Source organism: Actinia tenebrosa, unplaced genomic scaffold (assembly GCF_029948245.1).
Source record: "Actinia tenebrosa isolate PJP-AT-01 unplaced genomic scaffold, QUT_ActTen_1.0 PGA_scaffold4__44_contigs__length_22323623, whole genome shotgun sequence".
In the NCBI taxonomy this organism is placed as follows: domain Eukaryota; kingdom Metazoa; phylum Cnidaria; class Anthozoa; order Actiniaria; family Actiniidae; genus Actinia; species Actinia tenebrosa.
In genome coordinates this window covers 10,650,820-10,675,400 of record NW_028292581.1, presented here as the reverse complement: position 1 = coordinate 10,675,400, position 24,581 = coordinate 10,650,820, and the positions used below count along the sequence as shown (strand labels likewise).

The following is a 24,581-nucleotide window of genomic DNA, read 5'->3' as shown; positions in this document are numbered from 1 at the left end:
CCCTGAATAACCTCGTTCCCAAGCACTATAACTTATCTATATTTCTATATCTTCATGTATTTCATAAGTGCTACGCGGTCCACATATTCTCAAAATAATGAAATATCAGTTACCTGTTAACTACTAATTTTATAGGTAATTTGTCAGTTAACTTTTGTTTTTGTTTTAGTCTTTTTGGCCAATTGTTAGTCAGTAACTACTAACTACTACCATTGGCACCCTCTTGCTTTTTTTTTTTTTTTTTTTTTTTTTTTTTTTGTTTACATGGTTTCATGCAACGTGTTTCCTTCAAATTTAAAACCGACGATACTTTTTATTAGGATAAGGGTTTATAACTAGAACTCGTTTCATACTTTTGACCGACAGGTTTCCTTAAACGAAATAATGAAAAAAGTCATGACTTGAAGCAGAAATAACCTGTTAATTTATGCTTAAACGCCAACGACAAATTAATTATTAGAAGACTTGTATTTAATAAGTAGTTCAGTCAATATCAGGTGAAAGTTTTAATTGAATGGCCCATCACGTAATTATCACCTTTTAGACCCATTATGGCACTTGCCTTTTCTTTGATAATCAAATCTTTTTACAAGTCTTTGTTGAAGTTAAGCTATGAAATAGTGCCCGAGGGAGTTGTATCAGTCATGTGACTAATGTTATCAGCATAATTCTATTCCTTCAGAACCACGACATAAGACCACAAACATTATAGCAGCGATTATTGATACTTTCGTTAGTTTTTATATCTCTTGGTTTGTAGGAACGATATTATCATACGGAGTTTGGCAAAAGAGGCTTCAAACTATACACTAGGATTGTCTTTGGTGTTTACTTTTAAGAGATCATTTTTAATCAAAACAGCTCTAATCTTTTACCATCGTTATAACATTTCACTTCAACTTGGTTATCCAAAGATTGACCTGCAAATTCGAGCTTTAATGGCTTGTACACTCGTCAAGGAATGGCAGAAAAGTTGAGAGGGGTTAATTAGAGTTTGAGACATCAAACTCTTGATAAATTGAAGGAAACCAAGGCAACTGATTTGTCTAACCACAAGGATAAACTAATATCTATGAATTAATAAACCGATTGAGAGGCTGTTGAAGTCTTGCTATCATGGATGAGAATAGTGCTGACAAGGTTGTAAAACGAAAACGTTCCAGGTCTAGCACCACAGTCGCCTTTGCCAAAGAAATTACAAGGGAAAAAGACTACTATAAGGGAGGTAACAACGAAAGAAGGACCAAAAGTGCCTCATCTGCTGGAATTGAAAACCATAATTACAATGAAGAAGTGGACTATGGTTTGTATTTTACAAGGACACTACCTTTAAGTCTAAAGACTAGACAGGATAACCCGTTTGGTTCGCTGAAGATTATCAAACAGAAAAGAGACAGTGGGCTGAGAAGCCTGTTCTATCAGGGTGGAAAGCTGAAAGGAGATATGGAACCGGGTTACGACCACCAAAGAAAAAGCTCCACCATATCTAATGATTCTACAGATGGAGGTACTTGTCTTTGCAGCAACGAAGATGTCACCAACTCAATAGATGAAGAAAATGACAATGTCAGTTTTACTCCAGAGGATGTCATACACTTAGAGAACTCTATAAGAATGAGTCAACTGAGAGCAGAAAAGAAGGTGTCGTTCTACGCCGAAGAGCTTCTCCATGATGCCATCCAACGTGATGATATATACGAGCTCTGCGACCTGCTTTCCAAGCATGAGGAACTAGATCTAGAAAAACCTAACAGTTTTGGCATCACTCCGTTACACCGTGCAGCCATCGATGGAGGCTACCGGTGCCTGAATTTCTTATTGTCTCGTAACGTAAACGTGAAACTGCATGATATGTATGGCTGGACACCGTTGCATGATGCTGTCTACCACGGTCATATCCGCTGTGCGGCGGCGCTCATCACGGCAGGCGCAGATGTTGAAGCTGAAACAAATGATTTTATTAAACTAATCGAAATAGCTCCTGACGATGAGATGTTGTTACTGGTTGGACGTGCTATGACTAGTCCGGGCTATGTTTATGATCAAGACAGGGAAACATTGGTCTAAGCTATATTAGAATGACGGCGAGACATACCACTCGTAACAACTCTTATGTAGGAGCAACGTCCAAGAAATGGTCCAAAATTGGAAACCGATTTTATTGATTTAGGTGGTGCATCGACTAGAAGCTCTTCCTCGTCCGCCATTTTGACCCGGGCGCCTGCAATAAATTCAGCGGAAAACCATAATGCGCACCCTCAGTTGAGATTTAAATTAGCCAATCAGCGGTCTTTTTAAAAGCGGTTTTCTTAAAAGCCGTGTCCATGGGTACCGGTAAATACCCCAAACGGACAGCCCTTTCGTTTTTGTGATTTGACTTTAAGAATCTCTGTGGACAAAATCCAAGATTTTTCTCTTCCAGAGGTGGTGGATACAAATAAGCCCCGCCCCGCCCCTTCCCCTCTAAATAGGGACCTGTAAGATGACAATTGTTTGGTAATGAATCAATGATGGTGCAGCAATATACCTAACGCTATATGCTGCACCATCATCTATTCCCAAGTATGCATCCATAAAACAGAATTTTTTCTGGGAAAAACAGGGTAACATTTTAACTCTTCTTTAGCGTCTTTTGTCATTTATTTTCGTTGATCAAGTTATCAGGCTATTTGTGCGTGAAGAATGACAGGTTTTTAATAAAAGTACGATGAAATAGAAAATATACACTTGTGAATGAATTTTTGAAAACGTACCTTTAAAACATTTTATACCCAAGGCGATCACGATTGCCTTAAAATCACATCTAACATACAAGATCTTCAAGAGTATCTCAGTTACCAAAAATATCTTGTGGCCGAGGCCTTAGATGATTTAATATAAGGGATATAATCTGCTTCGACGCTCGTAATATATGAAGGAGAATATTCAAAGGCAAGATACGAGACCTTTGTTTAACAATAACGCTTGAGAAGATATGAGATATTAAAAAAAACATATGCCAAAGCTGAAAAGGTCTATGTAGAGGGGTTTTAAGGCAGCCATTATGTAGTAAGATGCAACAGAATGTTTTTTTTAGGAAAGTAAAATGTTTTTTCTCAAGCCCGGTTTAGACGGTACGATTTTTCCCTACAACTATCGTACACAACACGCTCGCGTCTGTCGTAGGTGAGTTGTAGGCTTGATTTGCACGCTACGACTCGAGTTGTAGGATGGCGCGAGCGTGTTGTATACGATAGTTGTAGGCGAAAATCGTATCCGTCTAAACCGGCCTTTACAATACCATTTCCCTGTTCCTGCACCACAACATGGCTGCCGTGAATCTAAATGTTGTGTACTGCACACTGTGATAATACTTATGACAACTGTTCAGAACTATTGCAGTTTGATACCAAACTCGATAACTTAAACTTGAATTTCTGTAAATTTCAGGGGGAAAAAAAAGAAAAGAAAAAGTTCGGTAGATTTAAGCTTCTTGAAATGCCTTCCCGTGGTTCTTATCGGTACCCGGTTCAATCAACTTATTTATCGATCGCCGTTCCTGTGGTAACCAGTCTGGTGGGTTTGAAAACTCGGTACACAGTTCATTCAACCTGTGTATTAGTCTCTACCGTAGCGATAAACAGTCTGGTGGGTTAGAACACTCGGTACACAGTTCATTCAACCTGTGTATTAGTCTCTACCGTAGCGATAAACAGTCTGGAGGGTTAGAACACTCGGTACACAGTTCATTCAACCTGTGTATTAGTCTCTACCGTAGCGATAAACAGTCTGGCGGGTTTGATAGAGTGCAAGAACGACAGTTTTGCATGGATATCGGAATCTTCCTTGCTTCTTATGGACAAACCCAAGTCTTTATTGTTCTTGGAGCCAGCGATGTACCGGTAAACTTGACTGATATTATTGACATTCTGTTCAACGTTACACGCCTCCAGAACCTCTCTACAAACCATCAAACATATCACTTCTTGTTCTGACCATTCGCTGTTGGTCTTCTCCTCAGATTCGAAAGATGAACCCTTGAGATCTGTTCCCCATGACCTGCGTTTGATTCCCTTGCGAGCTCTTTTCTGGGGAGTGTCTTCGTGGTTGTCTTCCACTAGGGGTTCTTCTTTAGGCTTGCCATTCCCACAGTTTTGGCAAATACAGTTCTGGTTACACTCCAGCCCGGCTTTGGCACAGACACAGGTTGCTCGTTCCTTGTTAAGACAAGACACATCTACTGAACCATGCACTGTGCGCTTACGAACCCATCTACGAAACCCGCACTTGCAAGATATGCCAGAGTCTACGGTGGGTTTGTTGTCACAGCTGAAACACTGGCATGCAATGCATGGGGTGTTGGCCATTGCACACGGGCACTTGCTGTCTTCTCCACAGAAGGTTTTGGAGGAAGGATCTTCGGATTTGTACTTGTAGGATCGGCCACACTTGCACTTCGTGTTTGAACGGGTGAGCGCTGTTATTTCTATATAGAATACAACCCAAGGGGTAAAGTTAAGAAGGAAATTGAGTAAGTAACTGAAGGAATGTAAGGTTCTTGAATAAAAGGATAGATGCAAGGATGGACTGATGGAATTTTGCAATTTTGATGGGAGTGTAGGTGGACTAAAGGAAAAAAGAAGAGATAAAAGGAAGGGCATGAAAGAAGGAAGGAAAGGGTAGGAGGAAGGAAGGGTGGGAGGGAGGAAGGAAGGTTGGGAGTGAGAAAGGAAGGTTGGGAGTGAAGAAGGAAGGGTGGAGGAGGAGGAAGGGTGGAGGGAGGAAGGAAGGGTGGGAGGGAGGAGGAAGGAAAGGGTGGGAGGGAAGAAGGAAAGGGTGGGAGGGAAGAAAGGAGGCATCAGAACAACCTCAAGGGAGCACCATCATGCATTAAACTTTTGATAACCAAATTTTGTCCTATAGCGCTAGTTGGTGTTTACATACATTAGCATTGGGATGTCAAGTTACTAACCATTATCACAATTTATTTGTTTCATCAGCGAAATGATTACCAGTTGCATAGTAATGACAATAGCTTGCATCACAGCAACTAGTACTATACAAAAAACTAAAGATTTCATAAAAAAAGTGCTGGAAAGAATAGACATCTGCTTGCATAGTCACACAGAAGCTGTACTATATGTGACTGTGAGCACATACTGCACTTAACAATATCTATGAAAAATTTTGTTTGGGTACAATGCTAGAGAAGCCCATGATTTTAATCTTACAGCAAACACTGTGTAGGTATTGTGTGTTGGTCAAATCCAACTAGTGGTCTATCATCAATGCTGCGTTCTGATTGGATGACCTACTACTGGGCTATAAGTTATATCCTACTAGTAGCGAAAAGTGCTGGCTTTGAAAACCAAAACATTAAATTGAACTTTAATTCAAAACTTTTTTGCATCTATATATTTGACCAACTAGTTGGATTCGACTAAAACAATTAGTCCTCTCGCCCTCATGGCCTATGAATCAATAGACCACGAGGTGGAAGGGCTTGAGAACCAATTGCTAATTAGTTTCTGACTCATACCAAAAGGTATTCTCCTATAGTACTTACCCTTTGTCCCATCGTAGTGCCCTGGACCAGTGTGATTATAAGCAACATATATAGGTGTAGTTGATGTAAACTTAGTTGGCAGGAAAGGGAAAAACTTGACGTTAGGCAAGGAAGGTACAACAATGATAGGAACTTGCAGTAAGTTGGCACAGACTTTCACGCACAAATCTCCAATGTCACTGGAAAAAAAACCACTTTGTTGAAAATTCTTTAAATCTTCTTCCACATTGACTTTCTCCATGTCAATCCAGTCCTTATAAGCAGCTAAACTGTCTCGAAGTTCGGTTACAAAGAGTTTTCGAAGATGTGCTGTGTCTTCTTCTACAGACTTATCCAATTTGATGGATACTAAAAACTGCTGCAGCTCTGAAGAAACCTGAGCTAGTTTTTTTACTTGGAGAATGATACTCCTAAATAAACAGTTACCATCCCCAGCGACATTGTCTATCTGCAAACCAAAGTCAGAAAGGTTCTTTCGCAGGATTTGGGCATTTGCTTCCTGCTCAGTTGCCTCAACAACAAGCCTTTGATGAAAAGAGATCCCATACGTAGAGGAGAGAATAGGGAAATCTGTAACACTGAAGGCCTTTTGGCACTTGATCTTGAATGCATGGACCAGGTCTAGGATATGCAGTAGTCTTGTGAACATGTACTCTACGACATCTGGTGTGATTACCAGCATCGAGGTGACTGGATTGGAATCATCACCTGTTTGAGAACATTCGATAATCAATGGTTCTACGCTTTGGTCTCCTAAGGCTTTGATGTTAAGCTTAATTGGATCAGGTTTCTCTGATGATGGCTTAGGATGGTTCTTGTGTGCTTCTATAGGAACAAGTGGAACAGCCTTTCTGCCCTTGTAGTGACTCTTGATCTGCTTTTTACAATTCCAGGCATAAATCAAGCACGTAAAAATAGCAAAGGCCATTTCTGGTGTGACAACTGTAACACGACTCAGAAATGACTTCTGAATATGTCTATGTAAGCTGTCAAACTTCTCAGTGCCTTCTCCTGGAGGAATCCCTGACAAGCACCCTCGCCTGATGTGACGTCTGAGTCTGTCAATTGCAACCATTGTGGGTTCCAAAAGTTTGCTTCTCCAATTGGTCAACAAGTTGTCAAGATTGGCTTCGATTTCAAGAGGAGACGTAGATTCCTCCTTTCGTTCTTCCTCCCGATCCTGAGAGTTCCTAAATATTTGATATAGCTTACAACAAAAGACTTGTGTATCAGGATGGTCTTTAGGCAGTGATTCTGCCACACTCCTGACAGCATGTGCTATTCCCATCTTAACCTGAACTTCTGGGAAGATTTGTTGATACATCATTCTCATGTCACAACAGTTAGGAACAAGGACAGCATTAAGTTCTTGTTCACTTGCTTTCAACCTGTCTCTAAATGCTACAAGAATGTCTCTCAGCTCTTCAAAGTTTGATGAATCAACAGGCTTCCACATGACTACCTCTCCATTTTCATTTAAGCCAAGAAAAATGTTATCAAGATGCATATTCTTGATTAAAGAGGTAGTTGGTCCTTTGACTTTACATTTTCTTTCCAACTTAAATGAACTATCACAAACCAGGGTACTACAAGGAATGTTATTCAAGTGCATTTCATATGCTTTGTTGTTCTTCTCAAAGTCCCACAAAAACACATGCATCAGTTTATCACTACCGCTTGTAGAATAAAGAATATTGTCGTGGAAATCTCTCGCAAGGTCTATCACCCCAGCAAGATTATTTCTTTGCACAAACTTGCGATAATTCAGTGATGATATCATCTCAGAGATCTCTTGGAAGGTGTGTCCTTGACTTAAGCTGACAAGCAGGAAATCCAGAAAGTCATTGGAAAACCCACTTTTGTAGTGAAGAAAAAGAGGTAACTTCTGGGCCACATTGACTGGGAGTTTTTCCATGATTTCAGAAGCTGCTGATAAATATCCATGACACTTATCTTGATCTTCAAGAGCACACACATAATAAGACTGCACAAGAAGAATATTGCCCCCAATGTCATACACTAGTCTTGGTGAACGTTCCTTGTTCTTATGCACTTGCAATGATTTAGTAAAGCCTCTAAACCTCAATGGGTAGTTGTCAACAGGACATCTCAAAGGCATTTGAAAATGCTTCATTGGGCACCAGATAAAGACTTTTGGAACAATGTGAGCTTGGCCGATAGGCAAGTAAATGACATGGTCATATCTGGAATCTGTCGGTGAGTTCTCAAATTCTTGGACAATTTCCTGTAAAACATTGTGTTCTTCGTCTCCGATTGTAATACAGTGGTACTGGTGAAGGCAGATAGAAAAAAGAACCACAAGAGAAAATGGATAGTACATGTTGAAGAAGGCTGTTAAACTGAAAAAGAAAAGAAAACTGTATATGAGCCCTAACTCAGTACTTTCAGTATTGATTCAACAATAAGTAAATAGTTGAATAGAGAGCTGCGTCAATAAGTCATAAAGGTTTATACCTTCAATTTGTTAATGATTATGACATCATTTAAGTGTGGTTGTTGTAACAGGGCTTCTGACAGAATGCGCTGATTGGATCCGCATGATTTACTTTGTTCTGCATAATAAGTACAAGTCCTGCATAATTCGTCCAAAATCTAAAGAAAACTTAACGAAGAAAATGTATCCTAAATCCCTTGATTTGGTCCAAAAGGAATATTTTAAAAGTTACTTGCAAAATTTTGAAGCAACACAGCATTTGAATTTTATTGTAAAAACTACAAGGTGGCTTTAGTTAGAAGTCGTGAAGGGGTCTGGTAACTAGTACTTTTCAAGATGGCACCAGTTTATTGTTATTTAGCGTAATTCTTTGCTCGTTTGTTTTAAAGTGGTGGCAGTGGTGACAGATTTTATGCAAGATCTAGATACTTAACTCTAAGAAATGATCAAAAATGGTAGATTTATGAAAAAAGAACAAAATTATTGTAAGAAATTTATTGAACACTGAAGTGTTTTTTTGTTGTTTTTGCTATTGTGTAATCCCCCATTCCCCACCCCCCCCCCTCCCCCACTTCCGCAAGTAATAATTTGCCATTCTTTCTGCATAATCCTGGGAGAAATCCCACATAGTTTGAACTTTTTGTCCGCATTCTGTCAGAAGCCCTGTTGTAACTAGTAATTTATATTACTAAAAGCTGGCCATTATGAGAAAATACATTTACAGTAACCTTCAAGTAAGTTGTAACTGTAAGTGAAATAATGATGAAATCGTTTGCAGGTTTTTTTTTTCAATATGATTTCTTTATGTTCCTCTAGTCACTCATCATGAGGAAATGCTGCTACACTTGCAGATAAATAAATAAATAAATAAATAAATAAGCAAGCAAAGAAAGGAAGGAAGGAAGTAAGAAATAAATAAATAAATACATAAATGAATGAATGAACAAACAAATAAATGGAATACAATAAAGTTCACAAAACATGTTGTAAGTGGCAGCATTCTTGCTTAATTTATTATTTATTGGAATGGCATGGATGACACTGCTTGAACAGCAAAATATCAACATCATTTTCATAAACTGCAAGGCTGTACAAGATTTTAATCAAAAAATTAAACGAAAAAAATTAAGTGAAAAATATGAATTTTAATATGAATTTTAACAAATATTTTCCACTAACATTTTTCATTTAATTTGTTTTTGTCAGTCAAGACAAACATACAAGACAGCTGTCAAATTATTTGGGGATTCAGATTTGAGCTTTTTTTTGAAGATTGATGGATTCAGACATAGTTAATAATAACCATGATTCAGACATTAATTTCAACGGCTTGATAGATTTGCATACCCCTATTCACACCACCCCATCCCCCTCTCTATGCATGTCTACCATGAGGTTTTGATGAATATCATCAAAGCAAGATCTTATTGTAAAAGTCTTGAAAAAATCTACAGTTTAATATTAGGACCAAAATATATCATGCTTAAAATACGTTCGTGACTTTAATAAACAAAATAAAAAATCTACTAAGCTTTTCGCCACTAAATTCGTATTTCATCCCTCATGAAGTACCTTCGTCGGATAAGAACTTCGTGTAGAAGCTCGGATCACTCTTTACTGTATTTAGAAAGTGCGTCTACAAACCATTCCTACAAACCCTTCAAAGTCAACCAAGTTGAGGTGAAATCACAAGAACTTAATTCTGGAATTACTTTGCTTTGTGATTCGGGTGAGAGTCAACAGTTTTCTCTTACGAATCGAGAGGACGGCCTTTTTTTCGAGAGGTCAGTGAAACAAGATGGCGCGTTGGTTGACAGAGAACGTTCATTCACTTTGGTTCCTTTTTTTGCTGCTTTATCAAAACTTTTGTATGAATTAATCAATCTAACCGGGGAAAAAATAATGAAATCTTTTATTCTTGGTACTTTCAAAGCCAACTGTTGTAAAGCAAAGCAGTTTATTCGCGCTTTCGAAGCCTCGCTTCATTCAAGCAAGTGCCACTATGTCGCGAAGAAACAAAGTATGTACCCTTTTGAGTCGAAAAAGTCATTGATTAGTGACTAAGGTTTACTCTTTTTGGACCAAAGACTAATATTTAGTGTCCTTCAATGTAAAAGCGAGGACTTGAATGGCAAAATAGATGCAAAAGCACAGCCATCGTATTTTTAGGCCGCCATGGCGAAAGCCAAGAAAAGCGCGCCAAGCACTTCCCCTTCGACATCAATGAAACCAAGCTGAGAGAGATCAAGGAAAACATTTTGTATCTTTTTGGCATTTTATCCTTATAAATAGTAATTTCCTTACCTTATGAAACACAGCTCTGCATTAAAACTGCATTTAGTCTTTTAGTCTTTAGCTTATAGCATCTACTTTCACATGTGTGCAGATCTCTGGGCCGAAGTGGTGCAAACGTCTACTCAGGAGACCTCCCACGAGAAACATTTTTGCTCCATTTTTTCTATTTAGAAAAATACCAATATTTTAAGGGTTTATTTTGGGTTATTACATTTTTTTCGTAACAAATTAAAAACGAGATTCTATTCATTCAATAATGTCTATAATTATAGAAACTACACTTCTAAAGAGAAAAACAGAGAAAAGAGAGCAAAATAATTTTGTCGTTAGCTGGGGTTCCTGTGTCTAGATCCAGACCTTCCATAAGAGACCCTCTTCTTTCATAAGAGTTGTTGTATTTGACCAAAAAGTCGTATTAAGTCGTCCTTAAAACAAGAGTTTACAATGGATGGAGACGAAGGAATCGACTTTCAAAAGCTAGAGAAAGAATTCAACTTAGCTGTTGAAGCTGACGAGAAGTATAAACGAGAAAATGCGGCCAAGTTCCGAGCAGTCGAGCAGCGCGTTGGCAGTTACGAAGAGTTCAAGGATATTGTTGCTGCTTCTCATTTGAAGCCTCTGGAAAAGAAAGATAAAATAGGTAGGCTTTATATAGAATACCTCTATCACCTTTTTAGAACAACACGCATAAGCTTATATTAAAGTTAGATAAGCTTTTTTTTTGTACTAAAATACATAATCTCTGTCAGAGTTCGCGAGTTTTTTCAGCTGCCTTGGGAGAAAAATATTTCATGTAAGAATATTTAGAAAAACGAAGAATTTATTTTTTACCGAGGCTTATGCCATATCTATTAGAAAGTCTCTCAGTGTCATTTCAGTGTGGTGCTTTTAAGGAAGCATATAGACACAATGCTGTATTATGTTGCCATAGCAACTCTAAATGTTTTGTATTATTGGGAGATTTAGGTCAAGAATTATCTTAAGACCTTAAATTTCCACATTTTTGTTGTTACTTCAGCTAATAAGACATTTTCTACATTCCCTGCCATGAAAAGACTTACTTTGGTATTTGAAATAAAGTACAATTTTATATCTTTTATGATATAGGATTTACGAGCGACTGTCCAGAAATATCGAGCAAAATCGAAAATTTGTGGCCACAATCAAAAAAATAAAAGTCCTTCATTTTTGGTCTGTAGACACTATTTGATGAGTTTATGAACGTACTGGGGTCGGTTTTTCGATCTACGTAAAAAATCCGGATTTTTTTGAAAAAAACGATTTCACCCCGTGTCGGTCTAAAAATTGCCCAAGAAACGGCTGCGAATCACGCTTTCAAAAACATTCTCGCTCCAAGTGAAAACCCAAGTTACAATCAAATTTGCGACTGAATTCAAGAAAAGGGATGTTGAACAATTGTTCCAGGTGAATTTAGACGTTTTAAACTAAACTTTAGATAGAAAAAATTGCATTCTTCCAGCACAGTAATTCACAGTCTCGTAAAACACTGATTTTACCTCACATTTATAAAAGCGATTTTTTGCATGTGGCCATTCTCCAATTTTTACAAAACTCAAGCTGTACAATGTTCAAATGATAGAATAATAACACGAACTACAAAAATTAGTTTGGGTTTTTCCACAGGCCTTATGAAAACTTTATGCGAAGTTGGAAAAATTTGCCATGTAAATATGCAAATTAGCAGTTTGTTTACATCTCTACACCACAGATCACGGCCGCGAAAAAAGTCATCTAAAATAGTTTTAACAGCTTATTAATCCACACATTAGCCTATCTAAGGACTATCTAAGCATTAAACGATTATTTTTTGAAGTTAAGCCTACATTTCCGGTGTTGAAGACACTCAGCTTGCTTGCCTCGGTGGCATTCCATCGGTGCGTAGTAAACTTAGTAATCATAAATGACTGTTAACATGCTCTATAAACGTTACTATTCCTCACTAGTGGTATCCAGCTTATCACATAGTATTTTCACATACTGAGTATAAGCTTGAAAGTTTGTATTACTTTGTAAATAAGCAGTGATCCAACCTGTCAAAGCGGATTATGTGAGCTGATGGCGTGACAAACAACAGTTTGCGCGGAGCCGGACGTGACGTCGTTTGGTACAGTACCTTTTTTATTGCCTGAACATCTTGTGATTTGGCATAAACTAAAGAGAATCACTTGTTATCAAGATTTGTTTTTTTTTAGCTGTCATATGCTTTCTTGCTTGATCGAAGTCATGTTTAAAATTGGTTACATGTATGAGTACAGTTGTAGACGGGTATACAATTCCCCCTCCCATACCCCACTAGCACTAGCTTCATGGCTGTACAATAGATCGAATGTATGATAGACACGCCTGGTTTCGTGGAAACGTAAATCTGAAATAAGACTAAGAGAAAAAAGAAAATAAACTTTTAAGTAAATATATATATAATATTTTATGTCGATAGTGCGATTTGATAGAACTGTGATCTGAACATGACGCGTGTGTGGCCGAAGAGTCCAGGAATTTGATAGTTTCAATCAAATTAGAAAAATGTGTTGTACATTACCAGGTAGACAAAAATAAAAGTAGCATTTAACAAAGTGTTTATGGTCAGTATAGGAATTTGTTAATTATGGTGAGCATCAGTTATGGAGGCTCGTGTATCGTGTTCTTTTCAAGCCATCATTGGTGGTCATTATGGGTTTGACCCAAAAGAAAGAAGTAGATCTGTCACTAACGTTCCTTTGACAAGATGTAAACGGGATATCGCCGAGGACAAACGATGTTTTAGTATAGTTGAAGTTGAAACCGAGGTCGAATTAATTCTCGCAAGAGTATGTATTTTTGAGCCCCCTAGAAACATAGACAGCCTTACAATCTGTCCGCATCACCGTGCGTCCTTGGGCGTCAGCTGTAAACGGACATCAGCGAAATGTTCTGTACCCGTAACTCTTTCTCAGCACAAAGCCGATGTCAAAAGGAAGCCAAAAGCAGAGTGGGGTTTGAGCAAAAGGGGATCGAAAACTGTGTTAAAAGAGACTGGTGTTTTTCTTGCTGTTGGTTCAGGTAGGTTGGTGGATTGCTAGTATTATATTGACTAATATATACGGTTAATACGACGCCATGACTACTTGCGCAGTGCTCAGTCGTGAAACTGTACGTGCAAGCTTGACGCTACTACATCATTGATTAGGGACTGGTCATAAAGTATAAGGGGGGTGGGGGGGTGGGCAAAATCAGAATAGAATCAGTGTTTTTTATCGTGGCCCACATAAAATGATGCTGAAAATCCTGATGACCCAAAACCAGCTTAGAAGCAAAATTGCAGGCCCACCCATTTTAGTTGTCAAATTTTATCAACAGCCCACCCCTTTTAAGGAGTTCAAAATTATGTGACCCATCCCCTGATTTTGCCCCCAACCCCCCCCCCCCCCCTATACTTTATGATTTATGACCAGTCCCTTACACACATAGAAATAGTCTTGGGGAGGCCAACGAAGAGAGTGAAGTTGTCTTACGAATGGAAGAGTTGACTTTGTTAAGTCGAACAACTCGAGGGACGCAAGCTACTTGATTGCAAATCGATGTGGGATGTGGTTTGATGATTCCAGTTAACTTATTATATAAACTAGTTCTTTGATGTCTGAATTCCATGAGACATTAGGATGCGTTCATAATGTATGGCAGAGAGTGGTTGTGAGGGGGGTTGAAAACTTTTTTCAGAGAATTGGTGGGGATGCAAAACTTTTAGAACAAGCTACGAGAGTTTGCCAGGGGGGGGGGGGGGTATATTATTTTTTGGGGGACTTTTGGGTGGTCTTAAGAATTTTTTTGTCACTTAAAGATTTCATCTGCCTCCGCCCCTTCTGCCATACAATATGAATGCAGCCTTATTCAAATCGGGGTCTTTTTGTCGTAAAGAACAATATCATTGAAAGCTTAAAAAAACAAATCTTGATAACAAGTGATTCTCTTTAGTTTATGCCAAATCACAAGATGTTCAGGCAATAAAAAAGGTACTGTACCAAACGACGTCACGTCCGGCTCCGCGCAAACTGTTGTTTGTCACGCCATCAGCTCACATAATCCGCTTTGACAGGTTGGATCACTGCTTATTTACAAAGTAATACAAACTTTCAAGCTTATACTCAGTATGTGAAAATACTATGTGATAAGCTGGATACCACTAGTGAGGAATAGTAACGTTTATAGAGCATGTTAACAGTCATTTATGATTACTAAGTTTACTACGCACCGATGGAATGCCACCGAGGCAAGCAAGCTGAGTGTCTTCAACACCGGAAATGTAGGCTTAACTTCAAAAAATAATCGTTTAATGCTTAGATAGTCCTTAGATAGGCTAATGTGTGGATTAATAAGCTGTTAAAACTATTTTAGATGACTTTTTTCGCGGCCGTGATCTGTGGTGTAGAGATGTAAACAAACTGCTAATTTGCATATTTACATGGCAAATTTTTCCAACTTCGCATAAAGTTTTCATAAGGCCTGTGGAAAAACCCAAACTAATTTTTGTAGTTCGTGTTATTATTCTATCATTTGAACATTGTACAGCTTGAGTTTTGTAAAAATTGGAGAATGGCCACATGCAAAAAATCGCTTTTATAAATGTGAGGTAAAATCAGTGTTTTACGAGACTGTGAATTACTGTGCTGGAAGAATGCAATTTTTTCTATCTAAAGTTTAGTTTAAAACGTCTAAATTCACCTGGAACAATTGTTCAACATCCCTTTTCTTGAATTCAGTCGCAAATTTGATTGTAACTTGGGTTTTCACTTGGAGCGAGAATGTTTTTGAAAGCGTGATTCGCAGCCGTTTCTTGGGCAATTTTTAGACCGACACGGGGTGAAATCGTTTTTTTCAAAAAAATCCGGATTTTTTACGTAGATCGAAAAACCGACCCCAGTACGTTCATAAACTCATCAAATAGTGTCTACAGACCAAAAATGAAGGACTTTTATTTTTTTGATTGTGGCCACAAATTTTCGATTTTGCTCGATATTTCTGGACAGTCGCTCTTACATGTATTGATATTCTGCAAACTTGGTTGTTGCAAGTTCAATATCAGAGGAACATAAAAGAACCATTGAGGGTGCAAAGAAACCCTGGCAGTGACCATCCTCAGTACCTACACCTCATACTTACCATTTCTTATTTATAACTCATCGTAAAGCACCTTTGAACATATCCATATTAGTATATGGGAAAGAGACGCTATATAAATTTGATTTTTCGCTGCCGACAATCAAAATTAATCATTTTGTGCCTTTTATATTCCTGACTAACGGCATTGAATATGCCATTGAAATGTCGGAGTTTGCAAAATATTGAAAACTGCAGTAATATAGTGAACATTTATGTTTTCAGACCAAAAGAAGATGAAGCAACCTTGGAATTGTCTCGCATCTAAGAAAACAGACATCAAGACACAGATTTCTTCATCATCTGTAGTGAGTAGGTCCTCGGAACTGCAACTTACTCCTCACAACTTTTTAAAAACATGGAAACATGAACTCAAAATATGTCAAGACAAATACCACTACCTCTGCAAAGTTGGTGGGGTAAATCTGGGGAAAATATTTAAAAACGAGATCTCTATGGGACTGCTAGGGGAGTTTTTAGAAGTCCTTGAGCAGTGCCATCAGAAACAAGACACTGAAATCATTCTCGACCTACTTTGGCACTTATCTACAACCAAACGGTTTAATCTGTCATTAGATTTCCTTAGCAGTAAAGAAAAAGGGTTGTTACAAGATTTATTTCAACATCTGAATCATCTAATCAATGATAGTGGATCTCAAGATTATATCAACAGTAAAGATAAATTACAAGAACTTTTAAGCATTTATAAAATTAACTTATGATTTTTTGGAGGGAAAATAACCTTATTAAAAGAAATAAAAATAAAATAAAACAGTGTGCCAATTTAGAAGTGTTTCCACAAGTGGCTCTATATCCTTCCAATAAATTCAAATTATTCAACTGGAAGAAAAACCTTGAAGAAGCAACTCTATTCATTTTCACATACTGACTGATTGGAAATTGATATACAGTACTTCTTTCTAAATATTAAAAAAATTATATGATAAGTTTAAATATTTATAGCAGTTTTCAATAGAGTGCACTCACTAAAACCGTGAACATTAAATAGTACTAATAATTAGTACTATTTCATACAGAATCCTTTGTTTTCTATTGTTTAATTATCACTATTTAGTGCTAAAAATTAGTATTTGTTTCACGGATTTAGTGTGAGCACTCTATTACACAAACTTGGTAAAACCAAGCTGCATGGTGTTTGCTTTTTTGCTTCAGCCAATCAAAACTGGTCAGTCGTGCAGTGATAGGTTTTTGTGGAATAGTTGGGACCCCAGTAATTGGCAAAAGCTGTTATGGTGTTCCTTTCCTCAAAGGATCAAGCAAAATAAAATGAAATCCTCTTTTTTGGTGGATGGGAGAATTGAAAATAAGGGGACAACTAATCAAAAGGTCCCAGTTTACCATGACAACTATATAATCTAAGATGAATCAAAATATCTATAATAAACGACCTGGACTCCAATAGTTGCATATTCGCTTTTTACTTTTTTATTGTTCATCTTGATGCAAACTAAATCCTTAATTATACCATGCTAACTTTTATCTTAGTTTAAAGGCTGAGTCAGAAATGGTTTAAATATTTAACCAAATTACATTAATTATTCTTAAATATATAACGAATCCATTAACAAATGATATATGCCATCAATTCTCTTACTTTCACATCACCTATAAGGCAGTGTGCTTCAGGAGCAAGTGTATTTTCAATAAACTAATAAAGCAAATTGCTATGTCTAAAAAAATCCCAACATGAAAATCAGAAAGGTAAAATATCTGTTATGCCAATGCTGATCCGTGCCTCCCTCCCCCCTCCCCTTCCCAGATGCACAGTTAGAGGTGACTGTGAAAATGTCAAATACAAGAATATAACTAAAGTCATTATGATCTCACTGGCCTGTGCAATATGCATATTATACAATGGAATTAATCCTGGTTAATGTCTTGTAGCTATAGTATGAGGAAGTTAGGGATTATTTTTTAAGGCACTGCCCAGAGTTCATGACTCACATTTTAAATACTAAATCTAATGTTATTATTTATTATTACCCAATATTATTCATTTGTTATTAGTTTAACAGTCACCAGGTTTTCCCATTACTGTAGGTACATTGGGACATTAAACACCAAAATGCTTCATACTTTATAAATTATACAGCTTAGAAATGTTAGAAATGACATACAGGGCTTGGCCCATATGATTATTGCATATTACATGATCTTGATGTGTGCCATAATGACAGTCCAATTCAAAATGACCTCTAAGCTACATCCTGTAAACTGATGTTTGTCAATATCATTATTTGTTGCCTCATCATAGGGACTGGCCCTTGCATTCAGACTGCCACAATTCCATGGTTTAGACCAAGTAGAATTTCAATTGAAAATTGAGTTATTGAAGTTGATCTATATTCAGAAAATTGTAGGCCTCAGTCCTTAAAACAGAGCACAAGCCTACAGCCACAGTCTGTAAAAAGGCTTTTGGCAAAAAATAAACAGACCTTCCAGCCAGTAAATAACATACAGAGGCATACATAACAACAACAACAAAGAAACACACACACACAACTATAATAATTATATTACAGAGCTTATATTGTGGGTAAAGAATAGAAATATTTTCTTGGACCATGACTCACAATAATGATTGAAAGAGTTAGCGTTACACTTTAACAATGTTTTTGGTTTTATTACAATGCAAGTGGCTTGGATTTTTCTTTTTATGTGTATGCATGGATGCATAGCAATGGGACTGTCAATAACTTGTAAAGTTATCATTAAATTCTTTAAGACAATAGTATTAATAATATGAATGACTCAATATATTTATAAGTACATTCCATTTATGAGATAATCAGCGTCGTCTGTGGCAAATGCTTTCCTTCGGAGCCTGTTTTTCATCATTCTGAGTCTTAAACCAACCACTATGAGCAAGAGGAGTGCTATAACTAGGAATATAGCAAGTGGGACAACAGCCTTGTTTTCCACAATGCGAAGATGATTAGTTTCAATGACCACCTTGACATCTGTAATATTCCTATTACTGCTTGCGCTATTGTTATCTACTTTGGGAGGAATCTTGGTACCAACTAGAATAAACACCATATTACATTATTTACAAATACCAGACATCTTAGAGTGGTTTTCATAAACCCGTGAAAAACACACCACACATAGTTGACTCTAATTTCATTGTTCTTTTGTTGTCAATTCACTATGACACAATTAAACTAATGGTATTTGTTTCACCGGTTTCTGAAAATCACTCTAAATGACTTAAAGTAACCATTGACTGACGAAAAACCTTAACTGAAATTCAAAAACTGAAAAGTAATCAAAAAATAAAGAATTTAGATTGGGGGATTAGTGGTAGAGAAGACCCAAGGGTCCATGGTCCCTTTCTTTTATTTTGGTTAGTCAATACATGTTGTAGAGGTTTCTCTGATTCTGAAGTTTTTCAGCAACCCCTTTATCCAATTCCTGGACCTGCCCCTAATTTTGACATAAAGCACTGTCAGTCCTAAAGTAATAGTCATAATATGTGGTCATACTTTTGCATGTTGTGCTGTAAGAACCTATACTTAGACTGATTTCTCACTAGAAACCAAAATATATAAGAACTACTGCAGTCTGACTTTGGAAAATATTGGGTTTTTTTGTGGGTTTTTACTGTATTTATAAAAAAAACTACATCACTGAAGTGATGTGATATCACTTCGTGGTAAAAAGTAAATGTGTAACAAAATTATTATTACATGATAAGATCTTGATATCTCCCCCCCTCATTTTCCATATCATATCGCTCGCTTGCAGACGTAGTCGTTTGTGACAAGATACAAAAAGTCGTGAATAAAATCGATATGATCAAGCTAAAAAATTGTGATAATCTCTATAATGATTACCTTTAGTTGCAGGCTTGGTCTTGAGAGTAGTAACATGTGGTCTTGTAAGTTGTTGTGTCTTAGAAGTTTTGATTTTCTTGTCATATTTTGGATTGTTATCAATAAACTCTCTCCATTGATGAAAGGGTTCAGTCGATTTCTCATCTGTTGGTTTAGGCGTGCGTTTTGGTGTAGGTTTTTCTGTGACCATTTTTACTTTAGGATAATCTGGATTGTTGTCAATGAATTTTCTCCACTCATGAAATGGTGGATCTGTGGGATCTGGTTTCTGATTTCTGTGAGATGAAGAACCTCTTGATGTATGAACTGGTGCTTGATGCTCTGAACCGTCGCTACTGCCTTGATTATTCCAGGAGTTTCTGTGCTGATCTTTGTCCTTTCTAGAAGAAGACGCTATTGTACTTTGGTGAGATTGCTTGTTATCACTGGTCATTTCATGAAGACGACTTTCAAGGTCCTGAACGTTGTGTACTGGTTTCTGGTGAGTGTTGGAGTGGGGTTTGTCATTCTCTGCAAAAATGCCACTATCAAGCCATTTGTGTTCATTTGAATTTTTTGTATTGTCTGGTTCATTTGTGCGAGCTACAAGTATAAAACAAAAGAAAATGATCAGAGAGATTGTCATTCTAGACTTGAACAAAAAGAGCAGTTTTGGAGGTGGCCCATAGGCCCATCAAGCTTCCCCTGGAGAAGGAATACCTGCTGTTCACTAGTCAAACACAAAGCATTCAGTAGCAGTTGTAAGGTTCAAATTTGAATAATGCTTTGAAATTAGACTTCATCCTATACAGGTATGTAAAATGGCTAATCTGGCATGTAGCAAGGGGAGGAGCCACTGTAGGCCTGCCCCCCCCCCCCCCCCCAGTTTTTTTATATAATCAACATAAGCATACATAAACATAATCCCAAAATAATATTATGTAATATGATATTATGTAACATTATTGTCCCCCCCCCCCCCCCCCCCCCTTCCCCAGATGTCCAGGCCTCCAGGCCTGAGAATGGGTTCCTGTGAATGAATGCCCAATAAAATCATTTTAAAATAGAAAAGCAAGTGACATCCATGCAAATAAATTAAAGGTTGCTATTTTATTGGAACGTACCATAACAATTCACATTTTTGCCATCATCATCATAAAACTTCGCATGACAAGACCCACAAAAGCTTGGCTTACACAAGGCCAATGGATTGCCAGGACAAACAGCATTGATACATGGATCATTCATACACATGGCCACTGGAACACCAAGTGGACAATCTATAAACAACAAATAATATAGTGTTCCTGATGAGTATGCAAATAGTCTGCTTCAAAGTTTCCGGCACCATCTTAAAATATAGGTAGCCATGTCTTTGCATCAAAGAAGTGAGAGGTCTCTATCATGGCTACCTTTGAAGATGATGCAGGAAACTGTGAAAGAGAGTACTGTGATATGCTAGAAGGCTAACAGAGAAATGAAGTTTACGTATATATCAGGGGTTAAGATAACATCTGGCCAGTTGCTGATTATTATGACCAGCCAAATTAGTTTTTGATCCAATCAGTTATACCTTGTCTTTGACTCAACATTACTGGTTAAAATAACCAGAAAGGCAAAGATTTGACTGGAAAAGTCCAAATTTTGGCCAGACAGTGGCCGAAACTGTATATTTTGTATAAATTTGTGGGGTTTGCCAAAGTTTTTTTACAGCGCAATGCGCAAACGTAAGACCTCATCTTAAGAATGTATTCGCAATACTTCTATGCACATTCTTTTTTCTGCCAAATGAGTGATTGCACTCCTTATTTGGTAAAACGAGCCAGCTTTGCATCGAAATGTGTAGGTTTAACGTATAGAACCTGTGCATAGAAGCATGTGAATGCATAAAATGTGGTCTTACTTTTGTGTGTTGCATTGTAAATGTGGTTGATTCTTTGGGTAGAAAATAAATAAGCTAGCTTACATATTTTAGTCACCTTTATGGCCCTGCATGCATCATAAAAAAATGTTCTGCGTATACATAAAGTTTTCTATCAGCCACAAGTTGACCTGCTTGTTGAGCCTTTATATACATGGTTTTTTTAATATTCTTCTGCTATCAAATCATTTGCTACTCAACAAGGAACTTGTCAACTTGAATATTCCTGGCCTTAAAACAGGTAACAAGATAAGGATGTTCTCCATGATGTATACTTGTTTAATTTTCTTACTTGCACTCACTTGTAAGGCTTTGTTTCGGCTAGGTTTTTAGTTTGTTGTTTTCAAAATAGATTTCAAACCCTGGTCTCTACGATTTTTTAAAAAGCTTTCTGGCAATTAAGGTATCAAGAGGGTACAAATATCTAAATCAAAGTCTTTTATGATGTATTATAAATTAACAATCTATTGATTTCTGCAAATTAACGAACTGGTTATATTGAAAATTGGGTCAAGAATGAACAATGATGAAAAATTATATTCTAATAAAAATCCCTTGAATATATATATATATATATATATGTTTAAAAAAAACCAACAGAGTCTATCTTCTTGTTAAAGTAATAAAGAAGTATGCTGTTTGACTAAGTCCTTGTTATTTTTTTCCTTCTAAGATATTGACAAACTAGAAAGAGTACAGAGACGTGCTACTAAATTTATTTTGAAGAATGATGATATTTATGAAACACGCTTAAAAAAGTTAAATCTCCTGTTATTGGAAAATAGAAGAGTTCTTGCTGATGTGTCTTTCTTTTTCAAAGCACTTAATGGACTCTCTGACATTAATGTTTCTGATTTTGTACAGTTCTAAAGATGATAACTATTCTCACAGATGATATGATACTTTGATGTTAAAAAAGAAATATGCTAGAACTGACACTTTTAAATTTTCATATTTTAATTGAATAATAGACTCATGGAACTCTTTGCCAGTTGACACTCGTAATGTCACTAATATTAAGAACTTTAAGTCTAAAGTTAGGAAATTTTTAATGCTACAATCATAATTTACTTTTTTATCTCATTATTACTAGTGCTGTATATACATTTATATGTTTTTCCAAATTTTATCTATTTATATTTTTATTATTCTTGTATGTAATATTTCTGGTGGTCTGCTTCTATATGGGGTCCAGGACTCCTTTGCAGATCTTCCTATGGCCTATTATGTTTGTTATATTTTCTTTTCTTTTGATTTGTATATGCTCCTTTTTGCCATTAAACTGTACGTAATAACTTATTTCCAGTATTTCATGTCACCTAATTTATTGGATTCCATGAAGACAAATCAATATTCTTACGTCTTATTTAATTACGTCGTACAAAATGTAGTGGTCAGGAATAGATAAAATGCAAAAACCTTACCACACCTTACTTAACACATGTAAAAATAAATTTCCTATCAAAAACGTTCTTTGAAAATTTACTACGTAGTATTCCAAAACATATTCCAAGAATATATGTTTAAATTTATACTCATCTTCCAAAAACAATACAAATTCACGAAAGAAAATAACAGTAACTAAATTACAAATCTTGCATTATCTTTTTAGGTTTCTTTCTACATAAAAGTAGCTTCATAAATGTAATATAATTATATTACTATAATAGACAACATCCTTACTTTCTTCGTGTGCCTTCGTTGATCCACTTTTCGGATTTTGGTCGATTTTACTTGATTTATCATGGCTTCTGCCGTCTTCAAACTCAATCGTCGCATAATGATCATAAGAAGAAAAGATACATTTACTAGGAGAGCCACAATCGAAAAGATAACATGTTCTGACTATTTCTCCATGAACACTCGATGAATTCTTGTACGACAACATCCCCAAATTACAACCTCCTCTTCCACAGCAAAGTTTATAGCATTCCTTCGCCGATTGAACGAATTCACGATGAATAAACTTCGCTCCATTGTTGAGCGATTCCTTAGTTCTTAGAATTCTGTTTTTCTGGACATGAATTGGTGGACAGCCATCGATGTTGTTGAGATAAACCGTGTGAGACAGGGAAGCCAATAAAATGTACAAAACAAACGAACGCAAAACACTGATAACCATGTTGTAGCTGGCACTTAACTGGCTCCCCAGTTTAGTCGTCGATGTAAAACTTCGTTGTAAACTAGTTGTATCTCTTCTTGGCAGTTAATATTCGACTAAAGATCAAAAAGTCGTTGTTTCAAACATCTTATAAAAGTAGCATAGATATGGCGTCTCTACATTCCTTACACGTAATGCGATCACCGAGGAACTGCACATGCGTATTAGTCACCAACTTAGCCAATATTACCCAGAAAGCAGCGCGAGTAAGTCAGGCGGCGCCTGTGACGGGCTTCTATAAAATAATCAGATTATTATTTGCATTTTGCTTGTTTTGTTGTCGTCGTCGTCGTTTTTGTCGTTGTTTTAATCTACATGCATGCAGGGCGGCATGGGTGGCGAAGGGGTCTACCGCTCGCCTCTCACTGCTGTGGTCCAGGTTCGAGCCCCGGCTCAAGATGTAGTTGTTCTCTTACTTGCCACGAGAGATTTCTCCTTGTTCTCCGGCTTCCTCCCTCCGTAAGGATCATTGCCCCCTCCCCCCCCCCCCCCCCCCCACGTCCCCCCAACCCCCCACGTCCCCCTACCCCCCCCCCCCCCCCCCATCAAAATTACGCTCCGCGGCCCCGGCCTGCCGTATGAAATTAGGTAATTTCCAAGAGGGCGGCTATTTCGTCCCTTTACAATGCACTGTAATGGGACTCCACCCAGTTTTCTCTTCAACGTCGGAACTTTTGGAGCGCCACAGGGAGCCCATTACCCAAATCCACGAACTTAGGAGCGTGGGAAGCTTGTGGGATTGTGTGAGCGAACGATGTTACACTGATGCAGCAACGGCATTGGTCGAAAGTGACTCGCTCTGTCGCTCGCTGCTGTCGACTTTTTCTCAGGCTATTATGTATATGTACACACTAGTACTAGAGTGAAGGCATTGAACCCGTGAAATAAAAATTATTAGTCAACGTGCAATAGTCAAAAACACAAAAGAAAACAACGGAATTAAGTTCTCCTAAAATGTAGAAGATAATATAGGTAAGTTGTAGTGCTTGGGAACGAGGTTATTCCGGGCGAAAGCCCTTGGAATTAAATTCGGAAAAATTAATTTAGGGTGAAATAGATGTTAGGTCGCGGTAATTATGATGCAAAGATGAGAGTATGTGGACCGCGTGGCACTAATGAAATAGTAGAAGATAATATAGGTAAGTTGTAGTGCTTGGGAACGAGGTTATTCCGGGCGAAAGCCCTTGGAATTAAATTCGGAAAAATTAATTTAA

The 24,581-nt window shown here is 37.3% G+C and overlaps 4 protein-coding genes across 4 annotated transcripts; 2 read left to right on the top strand and 2 right to left on the bottom strand.

Annotated features, from left to right (window-relative positions):
* The first annotated feature begins 988 nt into the window (after positions 1-988).
* On the top strand, positions 989-2,396 carry LOC148907040 (uncharacterized). The gene has a single exon (XM_089037197.1). It carries the CDS (start codon positions 1,117-1,119, stop codon positions 2,065-2,067), a length of 951 nt encoding a protein of 316 aa, XP_088893323.1. The 5' UTR covers positions 989-1,116; the 3' UTR covers positions 2,068-2,396.
* Positions 2,397-2,668: 272 nt separating this feature from the next.
* LOC116307269 (uncharacterized) lies at positions 2,669-10,583 on the bottom strand. The gene is made up of 3 exons (XM_031717435.2): positions 10,305-10,583; positions 5,546-7,905; positions 2,669-4,465 (listed from the first exon to the last, which is right to left on the bottom strand). Exons 2-3 carry the CDS (start codon positions 7,884-7,886, stop codon positions 3,726-3,728), a joined length of 3,081 nt encoding a protein of 1,026 aa, XP_031573295.2. The 5' UTR covers positions 7,887-7,905; positions 10,305-10,583; the 3' UTR covers positions 2,669-3,725.
* A 156-nt stretch (positions 10,584-10,739) lies between these two features.
* LOC116307288 (dynein axonemal assembly factor 19) lies at positions 10,740-16,869 on the top strand. The gene is made up of 2 exons (XM_031717459.2): positions 10,740-10,935; positions 15,675-16,869. The coding sequence occupies exons 1-2, from the start codon at positions 10,740-10,742 to the stop codon at positions 16,169-16,171; spliced, it is 693 nt and encodes a 230-aa protein (XP_031573319.1). The 3' UTR covers positions 16,172-16,869.
* Positions 16,870-23,510, bottom strand: LOC116307278 (uncharacterized). The gene is made up of 4 exons (XM_031717448.2): positions 22,890-23,510; positions 20,410-20,565; positions 19,307-19,888; positions 16,870-18,493 (listed from the first exon to the last, which is right to left on the bottom strand). Exons 1-4 carry the CDS (start codon positions 23,326-23,328, stop codon positions 18,231-18,233), a joined length of 1,440 nt encoding a protein of 479 aa, XP_031573308.2. The 5' UTR covers positions 23,329-23,510; the 3' UTR covers positions 16,870-18,230.
* Positions 23,511-24,581: the final 1,071 nt, after the last annotated feature.

Bases quoted from the DNA above. Each gene is read 5' to 3' on its own strand.
- LOC148907040 (XM_089037197.1), top strand. From the start codon at position 1,117: ATGGATGAGAATAGTGCTGACAAGGTTGTAAAACGAAAACGTTCCAGG.
- LOC116307269 (XM_031717435.2), bottom strand. From the start codon at position 7,886: ATGTACTATCCATTTTCTCTTGTGGTTCTTTTTTCTATCTGCCTTCAC. The intron at 4,466-5,545 runs GTAAGTACTATA...TATTCTATATAG, and splicing joins GCACTACGATGGGACAAAGG to AAATAACAGCGCTCACCCGT.
- LOC116307288 (XM_031717459.2), top strand. From the start codon at position 10,740: ATGGATGGAGACGAAGGAATCGACTTTCAAAAGCTAGAGAAAGAATTC. The intron at 10,936-15,674 runs GTAGGCTTTATA...TTATGTTTTCAG, and splicing joins GGAAAAGAAAGATAAAATAG to ACCAAAAGAAGATGAAGCAA.
- LOC116307278 (XM_031717448.2), bottom strand. From the start codon at position 23,328: ATGGTTATCAGTGTTTTGCGTTCGTTTGTTTTGTACATTTTATTGGCT. The intron at 20,566-22,889 runs GTAAGGATGTTG...TGTTGTTTATAG, and splicing joins AACGAAGGCACACGAAGAAA to ATTGTCCACTTGGTGTTCCA. The intron at 18,494-19,306 runs GTAATCATTATA...TGTTTATTCTAG, and splicing joins GACCAAGCCTGCAACTAAAG to TTGGTACCAAGATTCCTCCC.